Raw genomic sequence first — 21,010 nt, 5'->3', positions numbered from 1 at the left:
TTTATAATCTTTTTAAGGATAAGAAATCTCTTAAGAATCTTAATAATAAACTTATTCTTTTTTAATATTATATTAATAAAATAGCTCCTTAAGGGGTAATATATATTATACTATTAATATATATTTATTAATAAGTATAATATATAATATAAGTAATATATAACCCTTATAAAATAAGATAGCTAAGATATAAGCCCTTAGCTATTATTAATTATTAGTTAATAAATAAGTAATTCTTTTTAATTACCTTAATAAGTAATTTCTATATTCTCGCAGAGTTATTAAAAGGGTATTTATAAGAGGAGTTATTATTTATTTTTTATTTTCTTAAATTAGTTATTTAAGGTCTTTTATATTAATATAATTTAAGACCCTTAGTCTTATAATTATATTAATAAATAATATAATTATTTACCTCTCTTAATATAACTTTATTTATTTATAGCTTAATATCTCTTAAGGCTATAATAAAATAAAATAAAATATCTAGCCCTAGGTATTTAAGCTATTTATATTAAGTAAGAAAACCTCCCTTTAATAATTACTATATTATATAGCTTATATATCTATAGATTCTCTTTTAAGAGGGTTTTAATACCTTATTAGCTATTAGCCTTATTTTAGCTTATTTTTATATTTAAAGACTTATTACTCTTAGCTCTCTTTAATCTACCTTAAGTAATTTTTATTTACCTTTTTTAGGTAATTTCTTAGCTTTATATTTTATTAAAAGCCTTATTTTTATAGCTTTAAGAAGGATATAAGATTTATAATAAGACTAAAATAATAAATTATATCTTAGAATTATAGCCTCTTTTTATCTTTTTAATTATTCTTAATATAATTATAGCTTTTATATATTTATTAATAAGTACTTAATTAATTCTTAATTAAAAAAATTATTTTCTTAGGTTACTCTTAGGTTTTTAAGTCTTAAAATATCCCTAAAGATATATAATATTATACCTAAGTCTAATAAGATATTATCTTAGAGAGAATAATAATTAATAATTACTAAGATAACTAAGTAATTATAAATATTAATTAATCTTAATTAAATTAATCTCTTTATTTTAATTCTTTATATCTTATTAATTAAGTTATTAGTATTATAAATTATTTTCTTTTTTATTATTTCTTTCTTATATATATTTAATTATAATCTTAATTTTTTTTCTAAGAAGATATTATAATAATTAATTAATAAATAAGGACTATTATAAGCTAAGTATATTAATTATTTTCTTATATCTCTAATATCTTAGATTTTCTTTTTCTTTTTTTAATATTACCTTAAATTAAGTTTTTTTTTTTAAGGTTTTCTTTAATTTTTTAAAAAAATTTTATTAGCTATTAAGAAAGCTTTATATTTTATCTTTTCTTATTTTAGAGGTTCTTAAAGGTTACTTAGGGCTAGCCTTATATTAATAAATATAAAAGCTATTATAAATATATTTTCTATTATATTATCTCTCTTTATAATATTATAAGCAAGGATTTATAACTTAAGGAGAAATAAATAAAATACTTTAAGAAGATCTAAGAATTATTAATTTATTTCTTTAGCTTCCTAAAAATTTATATTCTTAGCCTTATTAATTAAATTATATTAGCCTATGATTTATTTATTAATAAATTAAAATATATTTAAATAGCCTTAATAGGCCTTAGCTAAATAATTTTTATATTTTTTATTTTTTATTTTTTTATTATTATAAATAAGAATTCTTTATATAAAGACTTAATTTATTAATTAAGAGGGTTATTTATTAAGTAATAATAATAAATAAAAGGCTTATTAATTATCTCTAAGATTTAATTTTATATCTTAGTAATTCTTCTTTTTTAGATTTATATACCCTAAGAAAAAATACTTATAGAGGGTTTATAAAGAATTATAAGTTTATAGCTAAGCTATTATAAGATTAGAGATTATCTTAATTCTCTAATTATTATTAATATTATTCCTAAGAATAAGATTTTATTTTTAAAAGGTATTATTTAAGCTTTATATTAATAATATCTTATTATCCCTTTATAATCTTATTTTAAGTTTTTCTTTTTATATTTTATATTTCTAATTTTATTAAGGGGGTTAATATAAGAGTTAGCTTATTTTTAGCTAATAAGTTAATATAATCCTATAGGTCTTAGTTTTTTATTTTTACCTTAAGGATATTAAATTAGGCTATTTAATTATTATTAGAGGTTAACTTAGTATCTATATTTATTATTATTACTTAAGGGTTACTTAATAAATACTCTTTAGGTTATTATATAACTTAATATTTTATAACTACTATATAAGACTCTTAATTATTTAATTATAGGCTTATCCTTTAATATATATATATATTACTTATCTTTATTATCCCTAAGGCTATCCCCTTTTTCCCTTCTTAGCCGCGATATAGCCTTCTGGATTAAGACTAGCTTAGCTAACTTACTAGAGATTAGCCGGCTACTAGTCTTACGTAATTACCCTTAGAGCTATTATATAGGATCCCGCTTAATATAAACCTCTTAATCCTTTAGTCTTCTTTTTTTTTATTGCCCTCTGATATTTGAAATCTACCACAATGGCTCAGATCTTTGGCCAATGTGACCCTCGGTTCTCTAAGCTTCGCGACTTGATGCAACAATTCATCACGTCTGGGCAAGATATCGGAGCCAGTCTATGCGTGAACATCAACGGCGAGGAAAATGTCGTGGACATCTGGGGTGGTTGCGCGGACCCATCAACCGAAAAGCCCTGGGAAAAGGAAACCGTGGTAAACGTCTTCTCAACTACGAAGCTGGTCACCAACCTCGCGGCTCTCATGTTGATTTCCCGCGGCGTGCTCCGTCCTGAGGACAAGCTTGTCCATCATTGGCCTGAGTTTGCGGTGAACGGGAAGTCTGAGGTCACGGTTGGCCAAGTCTTAGCCCACACGGCGGGTCTCAGCGCATGGCAGGATGATATGACACTGGAGGAGTTGTGCGACGCCAACGCGGCAACCGACAAGCTGGCCCATCAGGCAACGCTATGGGTCCCAGGCAGCGCAATGGGATACCACGGCGTGTCGCAGGGGTTTCTCGTAGCGGAGTTGGTGCGAAGGAAGACGGGCATGTCTCTCGACGAGTTTGTAACAAAGGAGATTTGTCACCCGCTCGGCATCGGGACGGACTTCCAGCTCGGATGCCGCAAGGAGGATCGGAGCCGCGTGGCCCCTGTCGTGGCCCCACCGGGACCTTCGATCCAAGAGGCACTTGAGCAGATAGGGTGTGAGCCGGAGTCGATCACAATGCGAACATTGTGTAACCCTCTACTCCGAGCTGAGGACGCCAATACTATTCTCTGGAGGTCCAGCGTGTTGGGATCAGTCAACGGTCACACAAACGCTAGGGCCTTAGTCAAGATCCTCTCTTGCATCTCGCTTGGCGGCATATGCGCGGACGGCGGCCATCGCCTGCTTTCGGCCGAGACCGTGGAACTGGCACTTACGGAACATGCGAGTGGTGTGGATTTGGTCACAGGGCGGCCCGGGAGGCGCGGACTTGGGATTTACCTTACCGGACCTGGCTCGGGAATCGTCGAAGGCAAGCTTCCAGAGGGTCGTGTTGGATGGGGTAGCGGTTGGGGAGGCTCCATTGTGGTGATGGACAGGGACAGGGGGCTTACGATCGCATATGCCATGAACAGGATGCTGAATGCAGAGCACCCTTCCCCAGCTGCGTTTATTAAGGCGGTTTATGGGATACTTGGAGTAATCCTTGATGCCTAACTAGCCTCCGTTGAACCCCCTCTAGTCTAGGCCCCAGCCTCAAGTCCCCGGGGATCAATTTCACGCAACCTTGCCTTACAATTCATTGCGGCCTGCATTGTCACATTAGAACTAAGCATAGTCGAAACAGTAAAGTTACGCACAGGAGTTACAATAGTCAGATGTGCGTGGGCGCTTTCTTCCACACCAGATACTCCCCTTGCACTTGTCTTTCCGCCCAGTCAACTCACGATCACATGCCAAAATAGGAGAAGGACTCACGGTCATCACAATACTGGTGCTGGACGATATGTCCACCCTCACACTCGATGCGGACGGAATATTTGTCGCAGTCATTACAGTACGATTGGGCTTTCATCTTGATGGTAGTAACTTGACTGGCTGTTTTGGTTGGGGGCTGCACAGGGGAAGGGGGAGTCGATATTTGTTGAAACGAGGGGATGAAGGTAAGGAGGATCAGCGACAGACAGTCGGCCTTTTATAGAGCTTGTGAATTACCGTGTTGTGCGACAACAATGCCGTTGTCAAGTGACAATGTGAATCTATCTTGCTGAGGTGCCCAACCTTTAACCAACCGTGCAGTAAGGCTGTCGCTTACGCCTACTAGCTATCTCTAGGCCTCCGCCACATAAGACTCTACATAATTATCACATCATCCCCCGCAATTCTATGAGCGTTCGCTGCGCGAGAAGAGGTGAAAGGTTCCTCCTATTAGCCAGTACTAAAGAGAGCTAGAAGATCATTTGTCATTGACATCCCTGATTCCTTGCCTTCCCGTCCTCTCTGTCATCACAAAGCCCTGAGCTGTACCTATCCTCGCGACTGGGAGGAAATATCGTAATCTAGGGGGCGATGATTCGTCTTGCAAGTGGGGTGAAACTTGCACTTTACACCTTCCTTCACAGCTCATGTGAGCATGGCTGGATCACGCAGCTGTAGAGAGTGCATCTACTTCAGCCGTAAACCACATCAAGTGACCTTTATGGTTGCCAACCATAGGTATACCGAGTTTTGAGGCCAGCCAAAGTACATTTTACGGCTTCCCTTAACGAGCTCTCCCGGACAATCCCTCCTGTCATCTTCCCATTTGTCACCGAGCTGCCCTGCAGGTTCTCGTGTCCTGTCTATGATGCCTAATCGCAGTCATCTTGCCCGCTCAAGTAAAGAAGACTGTCAAAGCGATATGTCCGCTACTGATTCAACTTCACCGACAGAAAGGCTAATGATGTGTAAGAATTGAATGAAGTACCAGTACCTCAACTTGTTCTACTATAGCCGGTATACAGTCATATCTATTAAGCGGGTGTTGCCGAAGGCGTAGCTTCAACAGGCGGAGGCGGCGGTGCTTCTTCCTCCTTGGCAGGGGTAAAGGCTGCCCCTTCCAATGGGATCTCTCCCACAGTTCCTCCAGATACTTCGGTACCATCGACGTTGGCTGATGCTTCCCCTGAGATCTTCGAGTAGTTGACCAACGAGGCCTCGTTTGGCCTATGAATGTTCCAGTTAGCAAGTCTCAAGCCCTAGTCAGGGATCTCTCTTACGGATTGATTGCCATGACTTGGCCATTTTGACAATGGGGACCAGTCGCGCAATAGAGATAGATGGGATCCGTGCTGGTCAAGGGCAAATTAAATGTCCCGACTGTAGTCTGCCCAGCCTCAAACGGGATGTGCCCGCTATGAATGGCTCCAGCCACCGTCGCCTGCAACGGTTGACATGGGGCATCCTCGGCACTCTGAGTGACTGTGTGGTTCCCTGAGCTGAACTGGAATTGGATCACGTCGCCAACCGCGGCCCTGATCAGGTTGGGAACAAACGTGTCTTGGGGACCGCCAACCACCACCGGTATAAGCCTATTGGCTCGTCGCTCGAGGGGAGGATTCGTTCGGACTACCATGGCTTAGCTGTTGGGGATTTGAAGTATAGCTCGGGGTACTGACTTGTAAATTGCCTCTTTGCTTCAAGCTTCGGTAACAGAGCCGGCTCTGATTGATGCACCTCAATAAGCGGCATAGCGACGGCAACAGCCGCCAGTAGCCCATATACCAGCATTAACATGATGAAATATCCTTCGGTAATGTGTAGAAAAAGGAGAGGCTGCGAATGATGTATCCTCCAGTGATACCTTCAAACGCCCAAGATTGTACTCGGTAGGAATTACAGTGACAGAGAAAGAAAGAGAGAATAGAAGAGAAAGACGCCCGCGCTATGGGATAGGTCCAAGGTAGGATTGTCGAATCTTGGATCACGCCACATCCTTTATAGATAAATCTTTGGGGTTGCAAATTCATTACAAAGCCTACCAACATCCACTGTCATGTCCTTGTTTGCAACACTCGAAACCACCCGAGAGTGGGCGAGACACCAAGAATCCGCAATGCGTCGCTAATAATGCCCAAATCTTGCTCCTGTGATGACGAAGTCTTGTCGCATCCATGCCCCAACGTTTAGCCAAGCCGTCTGAAGAGGTTGTCTCAAACATCGTTGCAGGTGTGCCGAGAACACTTGCTCCAGTCATCCCTGGACTGTGATTGGATCATCATGGAGACGTTTACGAAACAAGCAATTAGAAAACGGCTGAGATTCAGTTCTGAAGCAAATCGTGCACTGGCCTTCTGTGTCATCTCCCCTGCCAGACAGCGTTTCATTGATCGGGATGTGGGCGACAGAACCTTAACTGGGTGCCCTGAAACGTGAAACTCGACAGTCCATGGAGATCTTGAAACCAGGACAGAAGCCGCTGACAAAGCATACATCCGTATATCCAGGTGTGAAACTCTGGGAATATAATCGGCACTCTGGCGTATTACCACCACATACGACCATACCCACCGGAGAACTCGGGATCCCGTCCGCTCTCCCATAGATAAGCCGGTGAGGGGCGGATTAGTAGTTGGGTCGGTGACGACCAGCGAATCCCCGCTGTTGTATGTTTTTTTTCGACCTGACTGGCCCCCCCTTTTTGCCAATCGATGCAGACACTCGGTCTCATTTTTGCAGTGTCGTTCCCTTAAAGTTGATCTTTACCAGCCACTTCGGTATTCGAACGACTTATGATGGGTGTAGGAGTCTTCTTTTCAGCGGTTTTCTATTGCCATGATGTTGCGATCCCGGTCTTTGGAACGTGCCAAACCATACACCGTCCACTCTTTTAGGCATTCGTGCAGCTCTTCTTGGCTCATCTGTTTTCTCATTCTTATTTCGAAAATCATGATGTAGAAAAATACATGGCTTTCATCTGTTTTGTAGCCGATCCTACCTGCATCACCACCTACCTCATCACAAACACCACACCCCTCTGTGCAGGGGACTCAGGGGGCAACCATCATGTTATCACCACTGCGAACGCGCCATTCACTTCCTAGTCATGAGTTGGTGGCTTCTCAAAATGCTCATGAAGCAGCCTGTCAGCCCCGCCCGGCCCGTTTGGCCAACGCAGCTTCCTGTTGAATACAGCAAACGTGACATGATTGCAATATGCCCTGCACCTGCGTTGGTGAACTTGGTTTGCTTCGACCCTCCAACACTACTACATGCCTTTGTGACCATTCTTCTATTCTTTTGCCCCATTCCTCTCAGAAGTAGCCCAGCAGTAACCCCCAAGCTTCCTCATTAACCAGTCTTCAAGCCAATATCGACCCCATTTCATCGGCCAGTTCTCCTCTCCAAGCACGTACCGACCCAAGCCTTCCCAATCTCGGCCCACCGGTGAATTTCCACAGAACGACAAGAAATCATTGTGGTCACGATGCTTCGGCTCAAGATTGTCGTGTGTGTGTTAGTAGCGGGTGTAACAGGGGCGGCATGCCTGTTGGTTTACAACTCCGAGCAACACGAAGATCAGAGCGCCCGGTTCGTTGACGACAAAGGCTACGATAGCCTAGAAGAACAGAACGACCCATCCTCCGACCAAGAGAACCGCGAAAGTTCCGAGAACAAGCCCAAGGGAGAGCCTGTATGGCTCCTGCGACACATCGACGACGAAGGTGACCCCAGGCAGTGGGCACTCTACATGTTTGGGAGAGTATACGAGCTTCGTGTCGTACGAAATGCGCCCTTCCGCTACTCAATCATTTGTTCTCCACGATTCGAAGCGCACGTCACCGACGGTGTCCGACTATATCCGAAAACTGGCTTCCATTATGTGAGCCCAGAGAGACCCTGTGTGGGAGGTACTCCTGAGCTTCACATGACCTACTATCTTGCTGGTTGCTACATCTGCATGGTTGGGAGGACACGCTTGACACCGGATGAGGTTCAGCAAGCTTTTAGCATGGTCAAGGACGACTTTGGAGTGTTCATTGCCACTTTTCTTTGCCAGAGCTTCCTCGACAAGTTTCTTAAGAAGATCATTGCAAGAAGGGATCGAGCCTCCCGCAGAAAGAAGTCTATCAAGCAAGTTATCACAGGCAAGCGATTGACCATGTTCAACCCCAGGCCAAAGAAAAGAGGCCGTCAGAGCCAGGTGAACCATGGTGGACTGTTTCAGGGACTGGAGACAACGGTCTTGGAATCGCAAACGAAACCAGATTCTGCGCAAGATTGTGATCAGGCGAGACAGGTAGTATCGTCATCTACTTTATACCTGGAAAACTGAGAGTGATTTCCTTGGCTTGAGACCATATATCTTAGATGACTATCATCGGGCAGCGAACAGACATCATCAGCATGCGGGCAAGTTTCAGTCTTCCTAAGCATTGCCACTCTAACACGTGGAAACAACTTATCAGACCCAGTCAAAGGGCTTCCAAGCGGTTATTGATTCAGGATTCTGAGGAGGCTTATGTTCGACGGGAGTGTGGCGTTTGCGTTTTGCTCGCTGGCCAGTGTGGGAGTTGAGGCTTACACACTACCTAGCTAAAAATCGATGTCAACCACCCTAGCTCATTTGCTCACGAAGCATCCATGTTCTCCTTTGTGCTTTGAGATTCAACAACCTCCGGTGAATGTTTTCTCTTACAACGGTGCTCTTGGCCCAGTTTCGGCATTCCTACAGAGGACGTATCCGCTCGTCACTGAGCATAACACACCAAGAAAGAAGAAGAAAAAAAGGAATACGGTGACACGCAACCCGTGTAGCTCTTCTATTCAAACTTCAAGTCGCGCCGCAGATAATTATCAAGTATGACTTCTCATACTTATGAGCATGTCTGCTCTTGGCTGTTCATAACCTTACCAGGGTGAAGGCGACAAAGTCAGGGCTACCTCGCATGCTTCCTTATGTTTGATGACATTTCGACCATTCGTATTGTTTCATCCTCCATCCTCTACTTCGTAGGTTTGTTAAAACTACTCAGGATCCCTCTTGACGCTGGTTGCTAGAAGCCGGACCCCTACCCTATCCTCTCCTCCAGAGAAATTAAGAAACATAGATATTGCTGATACAGACCTAGTCACTCGCTTTGGAGGCTTTGCCAGAATGAAACCGTGGTTTAAGATGAAAATTACGTACAATTTCCTCGAGCAGTATCACATTAGTTTCTCGGCGGCATCGTAACGGTCACGGATAACGAGGAGTACACCCATCTCTTTGGCTTGTGCTTTGTTCCATCTTCAGATAGACTAGGGCAATTGCTTTAAACGAAGTTGAAAATTTGATATCAAATTCCATATTCTTATGATTCAAAAGGGTATCTCTGAACGGTAGTCAGTCTAGCTACATCGAGCCCTCCCATCTGTCTCGATTCCAACATCTTGCCACCATCAAGCAACCCAATTTCTCCATTCCCATGTTCATATAATGCTCGCTCCTTCAATTCCGTCACATCACTTCCTTGTATTGGAAATTTTCAAGCTCACTTTCTCCCTAGAGCCCATCTAACAAAGTTGCCCACCATTAGCATCAACCACAGTATCCAGTATCGCAACCCGGAACTGTGTCCACTCCTCAATCGAGACCTTGAATCCTTCAGAATCTTCATCGCTCGCGGTACCGCTAGCTTATCATATGCTGATATAGCCTCTGTCAGCGAACGCCCCTTGGATAACTGTTCCGCCAAGTCCCAGGAATCACACAGCGCCAGGTTGGCACCAAACCCAGCAAATGGGCTCACGGCATGGTTACTATCCCCAATCAATACCACTGGCAGCTCGTCGATATTGCCGTGGGAAAAGGCAGGCTTGTCTCGTGCGTTGTGCGAAAGAACCGTCTTTGGGTCTGTGTGCGCGACGATGGTCCTAAACGGCTCTTGCAAGGCAGCACCCAGCTCAAGACCCCTATCAATCACGGCTTGCACTTGCTCTGGATTTTCAAGATCTAACACCGGAACCGGTGTGTCCTCAAGATGTCCAATACCCCAGAATATGCTCTTCTTGTCAACTGGAGAGAAGAAGCATGAGACACCAGTCCCTGAGAGCATGAACCCCCAATCTTTGTCCACCGGAGCAGGAGGATCGTGCTCAAATCTCGATATGCCACCTCGAAGAATGGCCCCGGCAAAGTTGAGGTTGTCGTCCGGTCTCAGAAAGGCTCGGAGCTTGCTACTGGCGCCATCTGCAGCAATGAGAAGATCACAGTCCTCGTCTGTAACGGTGTCCTGACCCTGCGTCTTCCTCACAACCTGGACCCGAACTCGCCCATTATCAAGTCGGTGAGCCGAGACGCACAGCGTATTCCATTCAACCGCATCGCTTGGCCCAAGCCCTTCGTGAATGGCTTGGCGGACGTCCTTCCGGGGTACTCGTATGCTGGAGGAGGGCAAACCTTCGATAGGCTCGTGCCTCAGGGTCATGTACTCCTTCCAGTCAGGTGCCCAGATCTTAAAGGCGCCAGCCCCTTCGAGCCCTGAAACAGCCTTGTCGATGATCCTATCGAGAAGGCCTAGCTTCCGCAACGCGAGGAGCCCTCCTGACGTGTTGTAACCGGTGAGCGATAGACTGTAGCCCTCGCGCTGAGCTGTGATTTCTGGAGAGTCGCGATCATAGATGAGGATTTTTGGCGGATTCCATGCGGGGTTCCAGAGTCTGCGTAGCCCGACGACAAATGCCGATCCTGAAATACCCCCTCCAGCTACGATGATCGTCTTGCCTTCGAGGAAGTGGTGGCTTGGGGTCGCATCGTCCATGGCGGCTGTTGGCTATTATCTCCACCATGTGAAGTGGTCGAGAGGTGAAGAGATCGATCGAAAGCAGAGCATTTTCGATAAAGGACACATCGTCATTAAATATCATTGCTACACAAACACATCGACCATAGTAGTAGCAAATATTTGTTAGGGACGCGTCCCCAGGTGTCGCCATAGTTCGCTAGCCCCCGTTAAACCCGAACGGCAGTTGAGCCGTGCATTTACTGATTTCCCTTCTCAGAATACGTATTGCCTATTTCGGATAGGTCACAAACACCATCCAACGTCTACAGTCACTCCCGCGATATGTTTGGTGTAATTTCTTGTCTTAAAACGGCTCTTCAGGGGCCGTGGGGAAGAGTAGGATTATTGTTCATTGCGTAAGCTTCGCGTGTACGACAGTGCACGAGAAATCATGCGACCGTTGGCTCATTGACCCCAGAGACGTCGTCACCAGGCGGCTATGTCCTCTTAATTTGGAATTCATTACCACAGAGGATTCAAAGTGCCTACGACATAGTACTGTCACTCCGGGTTTCCAACCAGAAGAAGGTTTATTCGGCCAGAGTCTAACATTTGCCGAGCGCAAGTCGACGGGCGCTTTTAAAAAGGGCACGGCCCGGCATCTTGAGAAATGATCGTCGGCGCTCATGACTATCAGAATACCACGGGAAAATATATGTGTGGGTTTATAGGGGCATCCCGTGGGAAGACATCCAAGCTAGGTAGCCTGCTGTCCGCTTCTCACGTTGGAGATCAGCCTTACAAGTGCGGGATTGTCGTGATTGTAATGCTCGTCGTCTCATTCGCTCGTCATCTGACCAGCCAAAAGCTGGGGCGATCCAGCCGAACCAACATGACACCTTGAGCAACAAAAATCCAGATATTTTTATAATACAATTCTTGACAACTCAAATTGGAGAGGCTGCTAAGCAATATCGGATCGCAATAAGTGCGACTATCTAGATAGGATATCACCAATCAGCACAGAAGTTCAAGCCATTGGGAATACACTGGGGCCTAGAATTAGCACCCTCTCCCCCTGTTTATGTCAATGAAATTCGCACCATCACCCCGCCTTCACACCCGCTCTCCTCAAACCGTCCATCAACCCCACCATGAAATATTCCCATCGCCATCACCACAACCACAAAAAATTCCACCACCCTCTGCCACCAACATAAACCTCCTTTGCCGCCATGTCGTCCGAGCTCTCCGCTGCTCCCGTTCTCTCCACCCCGGACGACAACATCCTCGAGATCCCTGCGGCCGACTCCCTCCCTACATCCTCCCTCTCCGACGATGCCCTACGCTCCACATACGAGGTCGTGCGGACGGCCACAGAGATCCGTGCTGGAGGATGGCGGCGCGTAGGGCTTCAGTTCCCAGACTTCATGCTCGTTGATGCGCCGCGTGTGGTAGAGGCACTGTTGAAGGAACTCGCTTCCCAGGACGAGCGCGAGGATTCGGCCGAGGACAAGGGTAAGAGTGAGAGGAGGATCTACATCCTCGCGGATAGCAGCTACAGTGCTTGCTGTGTCGACGAGATCGCAGCCGAGCATGTTTCTGCACATGTTGTCGTTCACTATGGCCGCACGTGCCTTAGCCCAACAAGCCATCTCCCCGCGATATATGTCTATACGAGCCACGACCTTGACTACGATGCGACCCTCGCCGAGCTGGAGAAGGAGTTTAGTGACAAGGAATCGAAGTTGATTGTCATGGCGGACCTCACATATCAGAACCATGTCGACAAGCTCGTGTCTCTGCTCCACGAACGAGGCTTTTCCAACGCCGTATCAACAGCCGTCACACACAACCCCGCGGCCCTCATTCCCAACCGCAAGATCATTTCCGACGCCGATGTTAGCGATGAAGAACACTGGAAGTGCTACTCCCTTATCCACATTTCCGATCCTCCCTCCGCCTTGCTTCTCGCCCTTCACTCCCGCTTCGCGTCGCTACATATCCTCTCCACACCCTCCCCGACTCTCGAGAACCCGACCTTCCGCACAGCTGGTCTCCTGCGCCGCCGCTTCGCCAAGGTTCTGTCTCTCGCGTCCGCCGGCGTCATCGGTATTCTTGTCAACACTCTCTCCGTCGCCAATTACCTCACCTCGATCAATCTTATCCGCGAAAAGATTGCCCGTGCGGACAAGAAGAGCTACACTGTCGTCGTGGGCAAGCTCAACCCTGCGAAACTCGCAAACTTTGCAGAGGTCGAAGGCTGGGTCGTTGTCGGATGCTGGGAGAGCGGTCTTATTGAGGATGACACTGGATACTGGCGACCTGTTATCACACCATTTGAGCTCGAGGTCGCTCTGATGAGCGAGGAAGAACGAGTATGGGGCGGAGAATGGTGGGGAGGTATTGAGAAGCTTAAGTTGGATGACAAGCCTGCTTCTGCAGAGGAAGATACGCCCCAAACTAATGGTCATGAGGATGGCGTCGTGGAGGATGATCCATTCGACGATGTCCCTGGTGGCGTTGAAGGCGAAGAGTCTGCACCACCTGAATTCGACCTCCGCACTGGAAGGCTCATCTCTTCGAGCCGACCAATGCGCCTACCAGTTCGCAAGAATCCCTTAGCCGTCGCAGGTGCTATCACAGCCAACGACGACGGAAATGGCACGTCCCATCAAACAGAAGCCCTTGTCAAACACTCAGCGGGCGAATTAGTGAGCATCAACGGTGTCGCGAGTCCAGGTGCAGAGTTCCTCCGATCAGGACGCACATGGCAGGGTCTGGGTGGTGACTTTGACAATGAAGCGAGTACCCTCATTGAAGAAGGCAGAAGTGGGATCGCGAGAGGGTATCAAGTTGGCGAGGGAGGTCGCCATTAAAGGCAATCCGGACTTATTCATATATGGCGATACCATTTTCTGGCATATGGCGTTTGGCATGGGAAAATAGATCACGGGGGTTGAGTCCAATTTATTCTCATTTCATTCAGATTTGTAATTTTGCTCACAAGTTGACTCGTGAAATGCTGAGTCGTGCTATATACAAGAGAATCATGACTAGGAGCAGCCTCCAGGGCATTCACTCCTCACTTACCATACCAATCCGAGCCTTCGCCATAAAGCGTTCAAACATGTGCAAGGAAATCCGAAGGAAGCAGATCTTTGCGAGCTTCGTAATATGTAGAGACAAGGAAATCATCAACATTCAGACATGTTGGTCGTAGATCCATCCATCCAAATCCTTTGAGTATAGGAAAATCTTCTAGTGGTGTCATAAGGCGTGAGACCAATCTTTTGGCCATCATTACATCAGTTCTTCAGCTCGTTCCATTTTTCATCCGCCGTACAACCTCGTCATTGTGGGGAGGTAGTAGGGCTCATCGCCCATGGCACCTCTGTCGTGCATGGGCATCTGTCGTCTCTCGAGATAAATAAAAGCTCGTGGGGATGCGATCATCGCATGGTCATTAGGTTGGGTATTGTGACATTGGGGTAGTCGTATATGCGGAGAGCGGGTGGCAGCCGAGGAATGTGTCTCGGACTGGCGCGGCTCCATGTGTTTTTTAGATAGTTTTGTTTCAGGTACTCGACTGAGCCGCTTAGACGTAGACACGACGAGAGTGAGGGCGGCTGCCGCTGTAACGAGAGCCAGAACGAGATCGGCTGCTTCGGTGGCTGTGACGGCTGGAGTGGTAGGAGCGGCGGCTGCTGTGGCTGCGGTCGTAGGCGCTCATGTGGCCGCCGTGCATAAAAGCGACGACAGCGGTGGTGAAGAAGAAGATAATGTTCATGATGCCGAAAGCCCAGCAAGCCTTGAGCATGGAGCAGGGCTTGTTGTTGACAAGGCTGTAGTTGGGTCCAATGACACGGACATCGCCCAGAGTGACGTCCCAGTCCTCTTCGCGGCGGATGCTCACGCAGTCTGTGTAGCGGACATAGCGCAGGTAGTAGACGGCAGCGATAAAGGCACCGAAGAAGAGGATGTCGACGAAAGCGACAAAGTGGGCGTTGGTGGAGGAGCGGTGGTAGCTGAAGAGGGTGAAGAGGGCCCAGGCAAGAGCGAGCACCGAGACGATGAAGAGGATCAGGATGGAGTCGGGAGTGAGAGCGTTTTGCTTGACGAAACCATCGACGAACCAGGCGAGCATGCCCATGCAGGGGATCTAAGGTATTGTTAGCGATGCACTATCGAGATTGGAGCGGAGGTACTAACCAGAGTGACGATCTGAAGGACCCGAAAGAAGACGAACAGCAGCGCGAAGAACATTTTGGCGGTGTTGTCTCTGCTATGCGACTATGCGACGATGAGGGTGGTGATGATGGGGATTTGCGCCCAAAAGTCGCAGAAGCGGGGAGTTTGCGACAAGAATAGCCGATGACGTGTGCAACGACTTATACGAGGCGGTAGTGAAAACAAGTCGCTATCAATGCCCAATAGTGATGGATGGCAACTTATATTGTCTGTTGGATGGATGATAATGGAGGAGATGGAAAGATGATGGAGGGTGCGGAAGAGACGTCTTTTTTGTAGCACACCACAAATAACCTCAAGTTCGGTTCCAAGCTTTTCCAATCCCTCACACGTCCAATTGCCTTTGCATCTGGTTTTGTGAGGTGGTTGGGCTTGGAAATGGATGGCGCAGGGCCACGAGGAGGGGGGATGACCCTTGTCAAGCACACCCCTGCGGTTCTGGTTTTTTAGTGGTTGGGCGACCCGTTTGGCGTGTTCCTTGTCAGCTTCTTCAGGGCCTTGGTCAGCTTTAGCTTCTCTTTTTCCCACGCGAGGTAGGGCGTAGAATTGGTAGGTTGGGGTTTCATGCAGAGAGTCAGAGAAAACAAAGTCAATTTATTCGAGGAAAAAAACGCAACCTGAATTGGGATGAACCGCTATAACCGGGCATTAACCCATCGAACATGGATTCATGCCCAGTTTCGGCATCCCCAGACTTTTACGGCTCATCAAGGCATATCCCTCCATCTCGTCAGAATCATGTTTCCCTGCCGGCCGTGCCGACTTCTTGGACATGACGTCGGGCTTGGCACTAACCATGCAAGCACTCTACACGGGTCGGGTGCGATAACGCGACAATGAGAATTGATACCCAAGACAGAAGGTGGAAAGGAACACAGACCGAGATGCCGGGATGGAGGGTAAGGATAGATTATTCCAGGCCTCTCCCTTCAATTGCGACGTCATCAGAAATTCGCGGGGTTGGGGAAAACGGGACAAACCCCCAAAAGCTCCCAAAAAAGAAATCGCCCAGAGGGGGGGAAAAACAGGCTGGCTGGACGACCAAAACACGAGATTCAGAATGCCCTCAAGGGTCGCCGAGAAAGCGGCCCCAACCATTCAATCAATCACGTCTTCTTGGCCCCTGCTTGTGCCTCAATAGCGTCCCTTGTTGTCTCGGCTGCCAATGTCAAAAAGCCAGGTGGCTAGGAAATACCCACGATATCCATCTAGCCAGGCACAGGAACAGGAACAAGCGAGACGCAATGCACACTCCCTGGGCCGTCCCGCTCGTTTCGGACACAGACGAAAGATCGGATCGAAATATGCGGGAGGCGGGTAAGTCTCCTTTTATCTCGGTAACTACAACTCCACGGTCGTTTACGGATACTCCGTAGATATACGGATAATCGCTCAGGGTCCTGCTTGGCCGAGACCTGCAGCTTTTGGTGTCGTTAATCGGTGGCTGGGAGACGTGATCAACAGGTACGATCTGTTCCTCCTCGAACTATCAATTAATAGTGGGGTGATTAATTCAATGTCCACCACATGGATGCAGACATTGTGCCTATTCGTGGACCACTGCATTACTGATTTACCTGTCTTCTCTTCCTCCTCGCCTGTCCGGGCTTCTCCTCCACGGTGTTCCGGGCCCCGGGCTAAGAGACCCACCCAGCACCGGACTCGCATCCCCCGCTGTCCCGGTTCCTCTCCATCCCCGCACCTCCCTCGGTTCATCATCCTCATCTGTCTCCCATTTCTCGTCCGCAACCCAGCAGTACGACCTCTCGTGCGATCCTTGTCCAATTCTATCACCCTCTCCGCCCTTCCATGGTGGTATCTTTGCTCCCGACAGCCTTGGACTCAGATGGTACTCGACCCGATCAGTGTGTACCACCATCTCGTCATCCACAGAGACGGACGCCAGCGTCTGCAAGATTCCATAGATAAGCACCCATCGACCTCGTCGTGCTCTCGCAGGGTCGACATCATCAGCCCGACCACTCTTCTCAAACCGTTGGAACGCCTCGACAAGCTTGTTGGCAGCAAACTCGCTTCCCAGCTTGAAGATGTTTGTGCTCTCTGTGTAAGCAAGCTGCACTCTTCTCTCCAGTGCTCCCATGCGGCCTCCGCTGGGGGTCTCTGACCTCTTACTTCGTGATGGCATTTCCAAAGGCGATATCGATTCGGGGAGCAAGGGGTACGGGTGTGGGATATGTGGGAACCGATGCTTGTTGTCAAACTCGATCAACATGTCCGTCATGGGCACTTCATCAGTGTCTGCTTCAAACATGCTGCTGCGGTTCTCCGGTACCATCATCCACTTCCGTCCCGATCGCGCCTCTGAGACGTCCCAGATGATGTCCCGATTTACGAGGAAATCGTACAGCGCGCCGAAATCCTTCTGCAACGCCTTCACCAACGAGCGTGTGAGCCATGTGTCTTCTTCAGCGCTGGTCTCCGATGTGACAGACTGGTTTCTGGATCTTGCCAGGGGTGAAGGTGGCCAGGATCCATATACTTGCTGATAGTGGCAGTACAGCATTTCTCTGAGTCTCTCAGCTGCACCCCTCGCCTGGCCAGCTTCTCCATAGTGCGTCCACATATCGTCGTACTCGAACCCAACCAGACGTTCCTCGGCGGCGTTAACACGGTCTTGCATCTCCAGGCTCGCCTTCTCCAGAAGAGCTCTCGAGATCGGTGTCAAGGATTTGTAGTCCTTACACATCTCGACACTCAGGAACATGCCCGTGCAATGCGTGAAGCACTGCCTCCAGCCATCCGCCCATCTCACGTCCTTCCCTTCGGCCCAGATGAGGAGCGACACTGCCGTGGCAGGGCTACATCTCACATCGTCCAGGGCGCGACTGCGAATGTACCGCACTATTTGACCAACATTGTCGTTGTACGGGGGCATATAAGTGTCGAGACGCGCATGAAGATCCGAAAGGGCCTGTTGCAACGAGAGACCGACGATCGAGGCATGGCACAGCAAGGCGAAGACGTTGCGCGTGGTAATTTGGTGCCGAAGCTCCTCGATTCGACCAAGGTTCCGAGGAGGGGGGAAGTACATCTCATATGAGATTTGGCCCTCAAAATCCCCAATGCTGGTGCCTTCAGAGGCTGGGGGTGTGAGTGGCTCATCAGCGAAGCCTCGACCAAGATTTGCACCGTAGGATCCATCACCTGGTGAGAGAGGTGGAGGTACGTCTTCTTCCGTCGATCCGTCTCGCAACATTGTGATGAGTGGGCGGCTCCCGGTGCCTTCAATGATATGTGATGATAGACGGAAGCTCGGCAACTTCTGGCCTTTGCGACCGAGAAAGATGAGAACATCTCCGTTGGGATCCCAAAGCTCCGGATCTTTGCGGAGTTTGTTCCACTTTCCAACCGGACGTCCTCCGCCTAGCCACCTCTTCATCTGTGGCGCCGGAGCGGATGGTGGTTGTGGGATCGCAGGCAGCTTCATCGTCGGAGGTGGGCCGATAGGAGGCAGGAGTGTTTGCGGACTGGGCGGCGAAGGTAAAGGGTTATGAGAAGGCGCATACGGTGTCGGTGTCGGCGCTGTTTGTATCATCATCGGAGAGTATTGAGCGTGCGTCTGGGCCTCCTCTTGACTTGACGTGGTGCTCGGTAAAGTATTTGCGACACTCGGAGGTCTATCACTGCTCCCCCGTCTTTCCCCCTCTTTGTCCTTCTTGCGAAAGGCAAACGTCTTTGCCAATCCTTTTCGAAAATCGTCGCTTCGCTTGTCTAGGATCGTCCGTAATCCGCTCCTCTCGATGCCGCTTCCATCTTCTATCCTCTGTTCTGGTAGTGTTGCTCTCCTTTGTGGCCAGGCATCTGACGAAGTAATCAGATTACTCATGTGTACGTCTCGCCTCGTGTCCCCCCTCATCATTGGACTTTCCGGCGGGTTCCATCCTCCCCGGATTCCCGGTGATGGCTCGCCAATTTGAATCTGCGGTAACTGGTTGGCATACCTCGGGTAAGAGGCGCTTGTGCCCATGGGCGGCATCGGGAAGTCGGGGAGAAGGTCGTCATTGCTAGAGACCGTAGTTGTAGATCGAGGACGATTGGTGCTTTCATTTTGTTTCTGTTTGGTCGTGGTGACCTTTTTGCGCGCGATCGCGCTTCGTCCAGACATGTTTTTGGTGTGGTGTCGATTCGGATCGAGGGTGTAGTTGTAGATTTCGGATAGTATCGATCATGGATGAGATGATGGCAATGCTTCGCGTCAAACATTAACAATGGCGATTAGATGTAAAGAGCCTTTCTGAGGCTCAGTGGTAAGAATGACGCTCGCTGTCGTAGAAAAAAAAGAGGTCGAAAGGTGTCAAAGACAGGTTCAAGATGCAGACCACGACGATGAATAGACTGGCCCAGAGGAACCAGCATCGGACGGAGTTAGGAGATTAGTCAATTCAACTGGCTCGACTCAGGTAATTGACTCTGAAGATGCAAAACACCCTCAGACGCCCTTTCGCGCGACCGCGGTCGAGCCCTAGATGGTCCCCCTCAGAGTTCTTATACGCCGGGCGCAAGAGCGCACATCCAAGGCCGTTAACTGGATGCCCCGACGTCAGTTGCGCCCGCTACACCCGGGAGCTTGGTTAGAGCCCTTGAGTCCCACGAGGATCGCAGCTTTTCCGTTAGCGCAAAAGGCAAACTCTGGTCGTAGCTTTTGGGCTTCGTTCGGGGTCAGGGCCGAAGCTTGTTTCTTGTGCCGGAGGGCCGGGCCTGGAAGGTGTTGATGCCAGACTGTCAAGGGACCCTGCTCTCTTGGGCACGATGTATCGTGAATAAAGTCAAGGCTGGTCCACTTCGATGTCGATCGAGAGTCAAGCTTGGGAGCTTTGACTAGAGAGTGAGCTTTGGTGTTGTAGTCCAAAGTTTCACCCTCACATCGCCAGGTGAAGAAGCAGTGGGACTTGTCAAGGTCAAGACGAAAAGATCCACAGCCCAGGACAAGGACATGCTCGCCATTTAGATAGAACCCCTACGGTTCTATTCCGTCTCTTCATGTTGACCTGGCAAAAAAGAATGGCCACCTCCGGAATTGGCATGTGTGTTGATAAGGATGGTCTGCCTCAGACCCTGGAAAGCATCCCGGAACTTTGCGATATCTCTATGCCGGCCTGCTGATAAGGATGACAGCACTACTGCGATTACCCTTGAATGAGACGTGCTCATATAAAGAGCAGCGAACAGTATCACCAAAAGGTAATTCTCAAATTGGGCTAACGCGACGGGATGGTAGCATCGTGCCGAACCGGAGAGCGTGAGCCCCCTGAGTGGGTGGACCGCCTTTCTTTTGCGAATCTTGGGGAAGTGAGCGATCAACAGATAACGGGGAGAGTGTCAAGTGGAGTGGGAGTGAGATGCTCACCCGTTGCGGTTTGTCATGAGCGACACAAATCACTAAGAGCCCCCCATGTCTGGGGGCCTCCAGGGTCTGGCCCGCGGGGACCGAACGGTGCTTATCAGGACGCTTGCACTAACTAAACGCAAGTCTCCCATCAGACCGCGGGCCAGAACGAGAGTTCAATAATTGAGACACGGAATAACCATCTTGAAGATCATTAAGGAGGAGAGTCAACTTCGGGATAATGTGCGGCATTGATCTCCTCCAATGTGAATCAGCCACCGCGCCGCGCGGCAGGGGTCCAAGTCTGACTTGTGCATGTGATTAGCGGCGCAGCATTGACCCCTTCGAGATGTCGATAGTAATATTGTACTATGCCTTTACTTTGGTGTCTGATAGTAATTGTCCTAGATTTCTGAGACGGAGCTTTGCGATATTGACAATCGGGATGGAAGTGCCCATGCCACATCGTTAGCCATGAAGTGAGTGGGTGATCATCTGGCACATGGCTCCAAATTACATCATCGCAACATGAACAAGCACAAGTTACTGATTATCAGGTCAACCAGCACACACTTGGTAAAACAGTCAAAGACATGTCTTGGCCAGGTAGTGGGTGACCT

General features: G+C 48.0%; 8 protein-coding genes across 8 annotated transcripts; 3 read left to right on the top strand and 5 right to left on the bottom strand.

Moving 5' to 3' along the window:
- Positions 1 to 2,579: 2,579 nt before the first annotated feature.
- NECHADRAFT_71595 (uncharacterized protein) lies at positions 2,580 to 3,951 on the top strand (the record flags this gene model as incomplete). Its single annotated transcript, XM_003043865.1, has 1 exon — positions 2,580 to 3,951. The coding sequence occupies one exon, from the start codon at positions 2,580 to 2,582 to the stop codon at positions 3,762 to 3,764; it is 1,185 nt and encodes a 394-aa protein (XP_003043911.1). The 3' UTR covers positions 3,765 to 3,951.
- Positions 3,952 to 5,059: 1,108 nt separating this feature from the next.
- Positions 5,060 to 5,822, bottom strand: NECHADRAFT_84536 (uncharacterized protein; the record flags this gene model as incomplete). Its single annotated transcript, XM_003043751.1, has 3 exons — positions 5,060 to 5,252; positions 5,306 to 5,654; positions 5,705 to 5,822. 3 exons carry the CDS (start codon positions 5,820 to 5,822, stop codon positions 5,060 to 5,062), a joined length of 660 nt encoding a protein of 219 aa, XP_003043797.1.
- A 1,690-nt stretch (positions 5,823 to 7,512) lies between these two features.
- NECHADRAFT_84535 (uncharacterized protein) lies at positions 7,513 to 8,603 on the top strand (the record flags this gene model as incomplete). The annotated part of the gene is made up of 2 exons (XM_003043864.1): positions 7,513 to 8,325; positions 8,415 to 8,603. 2 exons carry the CDS (start codon positions 7,513 to 7,515, stop codon positions 8,601 to 8,603), a joined length of 1,002 nt encoding a protein of 333 aa, XP_003043910.1.
- A 956-nt stretch (positions 8,604 to 9,559) lies between these two features.
- Positions 9,560 to 10,828, bottom strand: NECHADRAFT_48339 (uncharacterized protein; the record flags this gene model as incomplete). Its single annotated transcript, XM_003043750.1, has 1 exon — positions 9,560 to 10,828. The coding sequence occupies one exon, from the start codon at positions 10,826 to 10,828 to the stop codon at positions 9,560 to 9,562; it is 1,269 nt and encodes a 422-aa protein (XP_003043796.1).
- A 1,199-nt stretch (positions 10,829 to 12,027) lies between these two features.
- Positions 12,028 to 13,671, top strand: NECHADRAFT_48180 (uncharacterized protein; the record flags this gene model as incomplete). The annotated part of the gene is made up of 1 exon (XM_003043863.1): positions 12,028 to 13,671. One exon carries the CDS (start codon positions 12,028 to 12,030, stop codon positions 13,669 to 13,671), a length of 1,644 nt encoding a protein of 547 aa, XP_003043909.1.
- Positions 13,672 to 14,405: 734 nt separating this feature from the next.
- On the bottom strand, positions 14,406 to 15,043 carry NECHADRAFT_8905 (uncharacterized protein; the record flags this gene model as incomplete). The annotated part of the gene is made up of 2 exons (XM_003043749.1): positions 14,406 to 14,954; positions 15,005 to 15,043. Coding segments are annotated over 2 exons (588 nt in total), but the record flags the coding sequence as incomplete, so codon positions are not given.
- Positions 15,044 to 16,530: 1,487 nt separating this feature from the next.
- Positions 16,531 to 17,768, bottom strand: NECHADRAFT_63321 (uncharacterized protein; the record flags this gene model as incomplete). The annotated part of the gene is made up of 1 exon (XM_003043748.1): positions 16,531 to 17,768. The coding sequence occupies one exon, from the start codon at positions 17,766 to 17,768 to the stop codon at positions 16,617 to 16,619; it is 1,152 nt and encodes a 383-aa protein (XP_003043794.1). The 3' UTR covers positions 16,531 to 16,616.
- NECHADRAFT_71588 (uncharacterized protein) lies at positions 17,743 to 19,169 on the bottom strand (the record flags this gene model as incomplete). The annotated part of the gene is made up of 2 exons (XM_003043747.1): positions 17,743 to 17,862; positions 17,907 to 19,169. The coding sequence occupies 2 exons, from the start codon at positions 19,167 to 19,169 to the stop codon at positions 17,743 to 17,745; spliced, it is 1,383 nt and encodes a 460-aa protein (XP_003043793.1).
- Between the last annotated feature and the right edge of the window lie 1,841 nt (positions 19,170 to 21,010).

This window comes from Fusarium vanettenii (assembly GCF_000151355.1).
Source record: "Fusarium vanettenii 77-13-4 chromosome 9 genomic scaffold NECHAsca_27_chr9_1_0, whole genome shotgun sequence".
NCBI lineage: Eukaryota > Fungi > Ascomycota > Sordariomycetes > Hypocreales > Nectriaceae > Fusarium > Fusarium vanettenii.
Note: the sequence above shows the minus strand (reverse complement) of the source record. Positions and strands in the feature narration are given on the sequence as shown.